The following is a 7,178-nucleotide window of genomic DNA, read 5'->3' as shown; positions in this document are numbered from 1 at the left end:
CAGCATTTGTTTGCTTTTACTTGTAAAGGCCTACAATCGTACACTCTCCCTCAATCTTTGATCACGCGCTTGCGGATGATCTTAGTCATTTAGGTATACAATCAACGGTTAATGTACGTGGACGGTATTTTGATTGTCTTTCCTTGGCAGGCTACAGCAGACCCTGGGTGTGTGATTGTGCTACCAAAACAGTCCCATTGAGAGTTTTAATCCGAGCAGGTGGACAAGGATGACAGTCAGCCCGGTTGCAGTGGACTGACGGGCAGAACGGGGGCTCTCCAGCTGCTAAGAAGGGAGGTTTCCGGACTGCCCCCGCTCTAGCCAATCCAGACTACACAGGAGGAAACGCCGGGTTCGTTTGGCCCGCCGGCATTTGTTTTTCCGCCCACGCTGGGGCGTGATTGGGTTTCCTCCGATTAAGACTAACTGCATGTTGTTGTTAATCCTGTATGGATTGACAAGGGGGGAAATTATAATATTAGCTAATACTAATCCTAATAAAGAATAAGAAGGGCAGAACGTGGAAGCAGGTGTCTCGGTTTGAAAAACAGACCGATATATTCAGATTTTATTTTTATTTTTATTTTTTATTATTTAGTTTTTGCACAAGATGATCAATATGACATTTAAAGTTTAGACAATTATCAATGAGGACCCCAACGAAATTTGTAGAGTTTACTTTCTATTTTCTCATCATTTTGTATTTTTTGATCTGAAAGGCAAAATATTTTCCGTATTTATTCATTTTTTACTGGAACTAAATGATTGATGAGCTTAACAAGGAATCTTAATTTGATGTTTTTCATTTATTGTAACAATTAATTTGATCATCGGCCAGTAGTTTGGGGCTAATGTTTCGTGGGAGCTAATACATTTTATTTTTTGTTTAGAAACGCCATTTTTCCATGAAGAAAACATTATTCACTGTAGATAATTTTAAGTACCCCCTGACCGCCTCAAATAAGTTAATAGGGCAATTTGCAGGTCTGATTGTTCAGGTGTGTACACCCAATACCCAAGAGGAAAGAAATTAGCAAGCTTATCATTATACACTAGTAACTAATGTATTAAATCATTTGGAGTTAAGTTGCATGGAGTAGGAAAGATCATGAGGGCGTTTGGTAAACACCAGATGGGAAGGTAATTCTCCCGCTAGGCGTTCAACAGCAACTTTAGGAACGAAAGTTTACTTCTCCGAACCGCAGAGTTTGGGTGCTTCTTACTCCAAACAGGTCAGAGACTCCAGAGCGGGGAGATGCCAGCACCACAGGCGGAGTGGGTTCCCTTGAGAGTCATCAGAAGCAAGTGCTCGGAGCTGAGGCGGGCGGGACCCAGAACGGACCACTCACACCGTTCGACTCCACGGGAAAAGAGACACGTGGTGTCACTGGTCGCAGTGGGCCCCAACCGACCAACCTCAAAGATCGGTACCCCAGATCCGGCTGGATCTGGCGCAGCGGCGGACATCAGACCTAAGCCCTCGACAAAGGGGCACAATAATCCCCTGGGTAGGTCAAACAGGTGTCAGAATAGTCTACACCCCTGACACCCGAAGAAAGAAGAATTACTGACACCCCGAAGAAAGAAGAATTAAGAAGATTACTCCTCATTAGTGTGCCAGGGAATCTTCCCTAGGACAAACCAACAGTACCTAGCTGTGTAAACAGAATAGGCATGGTTTGATGTGTGCTGTTATAATTTTAGTATTCACCAATGTATCTGATTGCATGCTCACGTATAATGTTATGAATTGTATATTACTCGTAAACTGTTGAAATGTGTAATGCTGACGTTGCCACCTGGCGAGGGTTTTACCACTCATCACTGTGGTGTTGAGGGGAAGTTTCCCTGGCCATGTCTGCAAGGGTCGGATAATGAAAAGGCCCACAGTGACTGATCGCTACACCATTGGGATGGGTTAGTCCCGGGGTGGTTCGAGTCGTGGTCCTGCTGCCATTTTGGCGGCTGGGGCAGTGTCTCGTATGGTGATTCTCACTGTGAGCTGAAATTACTGATGTACTCATGATGGTGACGCTTTTACCCTAAAAAGTTTGTGTGTTGTACTAATGAATCCTTATGGGGAGGACTATGTGTCGAGTTATGTGGGTTGGAGATGATACTTTTTAGTATCATAGGGGGGATTGTTGAGGATATTTTTATATAATTATGTGAATATTTTATAATCATCTAACACCTAAGTAAAGCATTTAACTAAGACTAATATTGAGAGTGGAGAGAGAGACAGAGAGAGTGGAAAAAAACACTGGCCGGACACACACACACGGGTAAGGGAGGGGGAAGTCCGCTGCACTTGCAAACCCATGGCCTTGACTAAACTGCAAGCAAAGCAGGTGAGAGGCGAAATAATGAAGATGATTGTAAATGAGCACCAAAGCCTCAGGTTCCTATGTGGCAGTTATCTAGCAATGATAAAGGGAACATAAACAAGAACTTCAAAGTAGCACAGATGAACAGATGTGTAGGATCATTGATGGTGAAAATAATGCATTTATTGTCATATGTCTCTTATCTGCCTATAAAAGGCGTGGTTTCGGAGATAAAAATTTCAGAGTTTTCCTTGGACCGCGGAACATGCGATGCTCTCCTGTGGACGTCTTGTACTTTTTTTGGAATAAAGGACCTCCACAGTATTTGTTGGACGAATGCCAGCCGAAACTTTGACTCCTGTGTTTTCTTCAAGTCCACGGATGAAGGAAAAACTTAGACGATTTGGAATAATGGAAAACTTAGGATTATTGTGGAGATCCCAAAAAGGATTTTCTCTACACTGCAGGACTGAGAGGAGGAGAGCCTGCAGGACTGAGAGGAGGAGAGACACCTCCTGCAGGACTGAGAGGAGGAGAGACACCTCCTGCAGGACTGAGAGGAGGAGATACACCTCCTGCAGGACTGAGAGGAGGAGAGCCTGCGGGACTGAGAGGAGGAGAGACACCTCCTGCAGGACTGAGATGAGGAGAGACACCTGCAGGACTGAGAGGAGGAGAGACACCTGCAGGACTGAGAGGAGGAGAGCCTGCAGGACTGAGAGGAGGAGAGACACCTCCTGCAGGACTGAGAGGAGGAGAGACACCTCCTGCAGGACTGAGAGGAGGAGAGACACCTCCTGCAGGACTGAGAGGAGGAGAGACACCTTTGTCCCTAAAGCTACTCTGCTTTATAACTCCAGCTGCTAAACACCATCCCCACATCCACAGACCCCCCCCCCAGACTAATCTACACTCCTGTTACATTGTTTACATTCACTGTCAACACTTTATATTTATACCACTACAGTCACTTTTTTTTTATACCACAATTTTTATATTTTATATATTCTTTGTTTGTACATAAGATACATGCCTTATTTATCTGCTTTCATTTTATTATATTATTTTATTCGGTACAAGGGCATGCTGCTTAGTTGTTTTTGCAATTGCCCCTCGGGGATAAATAAACATTTTTCTGAATCTGAAACTCTCACTGACTGCAACTCTCCACCAAACACACATTCTGAATGGAGCCTGGGGTCATCGAGTTCAGCCCCGCCCCTGAGTGAAGCAATCCTGCAGACCTCAGAATTTCTGTTCAGGGGGAACACTAACTCTGGCATCTGGCCGTTGCCTTCCTGCTTGAAAGAACACGTTCACACACACACACACACACACACACACACACACACACACACACACACACACACACACACACACACACACACACACACACACACACACACACACACACACACACACACTAATGTCAATGTCAATTTTATTTATATAGCACATTTATAAACAACCAAGGTCGACCAAAGTGCTGTACAGTATACATTAAAATGAAACAATACCAAAAAAAATACAATATCAAGTACAGGAACAATAAAATCGCTAATGTACTAGGGTGATCATTAAAAGAGTAATAAAAATAGACAACAAACAAACAGACACACAAAGTGCACAATAACTTCTCACAGTAACCACATGTAGGCCACTATTCACCGTACACAAAACGCTAATGAAAAGAAATACATTTTCAAAGATGACTTAAAATGGTTTGTAAGAGGATGTGCGCTACCCCCACATTTCTCTGTGGTGGTGTGAAACTGCTGCTTCTGTTTCTCTGCAGCTTCAGTTGACACATACAAAACAACAAGCACAGGAAGTCCCACCCCTGAGTGGGAGATCAGAGTTTCTGTTCAGGGGAAGTAAAACTGTCTGACAGTTGCTACGACGAGGACGATGGCGCAGCAAGAAAAATTCTCTTGTTCCATCTGTTTGGATCTTTTAAGGGATCCGGTGACTATTTCCTGTGGACACAGTTACTGTATGAACTGTATTAAGAACTTTTGGGATGAAGGAGAAAAGAAACTCCCCAGCTGTCCTCAGTGTCGACGGACATTCATTCCGAGGCCTGAGTTGCTGAAAAGCACCATGTTAGCGGATTTAATGGAGGACATGAAGAAGACTGGACTCCAAGCTGCTCCTGCTGATCACTGCTATGCTGGACCTGAAGATGTGGCCTGTGATTTCTGCTCTGGGAGGAAACTGAAAGCTGTCAAGTCCTGTTTGGTCTGTCTGGCCTCTTACTGCCAGAAACACCTTCAACATCATCATGATGTGGTTCCATTAAAGAAACACATGCTGGTGACTCCCTCCAAGAACCTGCAGGACAACATCTGCCCCCGTCACGCTGAGGTGAGGAAGATTTTCTGTCGTACTGATCAGAAGTGTATCTGTTATCTCTGCTCTGTGGATGAACATAAAGGCCACGACACGGTCTCAGCTGCAGCAGAAAGGACTGAGAGGCAGAGAGAGATGGAGGTGAGTCGACGACAAATCCAGCAGGAGATCCAGGAAAGAGAGGAAGATGTGAAGCTGCTTCAGCAGGAGGTGGAGGCCATCAATCAGTCTGCTGATAAAACAGTGGAGGACAGTGAGGAGATCTTCACTGAGCTGATCTCTCTCCTCCAGAAGAGAAGCTCTGAGGTGAAGCAGCAGATCAGATCCCAGCAGGAAACTGAAGTGAGGAGAGTCGGAGAGCTGGAGGAGAAGCTGCAGCAGGAGATCAGTGACCTGAAGAGGAGAGATGCTGAGATGAAGCAGCTCAGAGACATCGAGGACCACAACCAGTTTCTCCACAACTACCCCTCACTGTCACCACTCAGTGAGTCCACACACTCCACCAGCATCAGCATCCGTCCTCTCAGGTATTTTCAGGATGTGGCCGCAGCTGTGTCAGAGGTCAGAGGTCAACTACAGGACATCCTGGGAGACACGTGGACAAACGTCTCACTGGCCGTCACTGAGGTGGATGTTTTACTGTCACAACCAGAACCAGACAGCAGAGCTGGATTCTTGAAGTATTCATGTGAAATCACTCTGGACCCAAACACAGTACACACACGGCTGTTACTGTCAGAGGAGAACAGAAAGGTGACTTGGATGGACCAACGTCAGTCTTATTCTGATCATCCAGACAGATTCACTGGTTATTCTCAGGTCCTGAGTAGAGAGAGTCTGACTGGACGTCATTACTGGGAGGTGAAGATGAAAGCAGATATAGTTGATGTAGCAGTTTCATACAAGAATATCAGCAGATCAGGGAGGGAAAGTGAATTTGGATGTAATGACAAATCTTGGTCACTAGATTGTTCCTCAGACAGATATGTATTCACGTACAACAGCATCAAAACCTCCATCTCAGGTCCTCGGACCTCCAGAATAGGAGTTTACCTGGATCACAGAGCAGGTGTTCTGTCCTTCTACAGAGTCTCTGGAACCATGACCTTCCTCCTTCACAGAGTCCAGACCTCCTTCACTCAGCCGCTCCACGCTGGAGTCTGGATTAACGACGTTTTTGGAGGATCAGCTGAGTTCTGTAAACTCAAATAAGTCATGAAGATAAACGTGTTTCCTCTTCATGTTTTTATTGATTTTCTTTTCTTCTCAAAGATGATCATCCCAAACTCTGATGGATGGAGGGACGTTTTTGTTCTATAAGTTGATGTTTTGTTGTTATTTCCTCTTTTGGAGGTGAAAGTCGTTCTTTTGTAGTTTTACCTGGGAATTATTAATAATATTAACATCTTCTATTTCATTATAAAAACATAGAAATAAGCCTGTGTTGTAATTGTTAACTGATAGTTTTGATGTGTTTTTTATGTTGTATTTCTCTCTTCTTCTTCCACTTCTTTATTTTTTGTTCTTTTGTATTGCACCAATCACCACAAAAAATTCCTTGTGTGTGTTAAACTACTTGGAAATGAACTTCTTTCTGATTCTGATTGTGATTGTGATTGTGATGAACTCGTCTGATATGTTTGCATTCAGACTCGTTTCCTCCTTCATTAGCAAACCAAAGGTTCCTGTTTTCTAAAGATACAAATATTTTCCAGAAATGAGAACAAAGTAAATGATTCCAGAAATGTTAGTCAGCAGCAGCAACGCAGCAAACAGTTGAGTGAAGCCTGTAGTTGGTGTAAGTGTGTTGGGGCCGGTAGTCGCTGCAGCTGCAGGACCAGACTAGATCTGCAGATCACATGTTGTTGATGTCCAAATCTGCTGACGATGTTTCGTGTTTAACAATCTGGATATTTAGAGAAATAAAACTTCTGATGTTCTAAAAAAACATTGAGATTTTCTTTTTGGTTGTTTTGTAAAGAAGTCTTGCAGGAGAGTTTAGTTTAGTTTATTAAGAATCCCCATTAGCTGGTACCGTAGTAACCAACTAGTCTTCCTGGGGTCCACAAAGAACAACAACAAAAATATAAAACAGTCAATCACATCATCCACAATATATCATACATTTAAAAATACAATTATAAAATATCTGATGTTAAAACACTTTAGACAAACATTTAATAATTTTTATGAACCTAAAATTAATTTGCACTAAACACAAAACGGAACCATTCGACATACAGCCAAGTCAACATAATCTAAAATAAGATTTAAGTTTCTTTTTAAATACATTTTTACTTTTTATACAACAGAGATAGTGAGGCAGATTATTCCACAGGGTTACTGCTCTATAGATAAAAGATGGTGATAAGGCATTTGTTCTTGGGTGAGGCAGCTCCAGCTGACCTTTGACCTCTAGTGTCATGGTCATGCACAGTACTTCAAAAAACAATATGTTTGAATAAAAAGTCTGTCAGGTGTGTCAGGTGTCTTAAACATTAC

At 43.1% G+C, this 7,178-nt stretch overlaps 1 protein-coding gene across 1 annotated transcript; it reads left to right on the top strand.

The window, feature by feature from the left end:
* The first annotated feature begins 4,235 nt into the window (after positions 1 to 4,235).
* On the top strand, positions 4,236 to 5,972 carry LOC133440577 (tripartite motif-containing protein 16-like). Its single transcript, XM_061717893.1, has one exon. The coding sequence runs from the start codon at positions 4,236 to 4,238 to the stop codon at positions 5,886 to 5,888; it is 1,653 nt and encodes a 550-aa protein (XP_061573877.1). The 3' UTR covers positions 5,889 to 5,972.
* Positions 5,973 to 7,178: the final 1,206 nt, after the last annotated feature.

Source organism: Cololabis saira, chromosome 3, assembly GCF_033807715.1.
Source record: "Cololabis saira isolate AMF1-May2022 chromosome 3, fColSai1.1, whole genome shotgun sequence".
Taxonomy (NCBI): Eukaryota; Metazoa; Chordata; class Actinopteri; order Beloniformes; family Belonidae; genus Cololabis; species Cololabis saira.
Note: the sequence above shows the minus strand (reverse complement) of the source record. Positions and strands in the feature narration are given on the sequence as shown.

Bases quoted from the DNA above. Each gene is read 5' to 3' on its own strand.
- LOC133440577 (XM_061717893.1), top strand. From the start codon at position 4,236: ATGGCGCAGCAAGAAAAATTCTCTTGTTCCATCTGTTTGGATCTTTTA.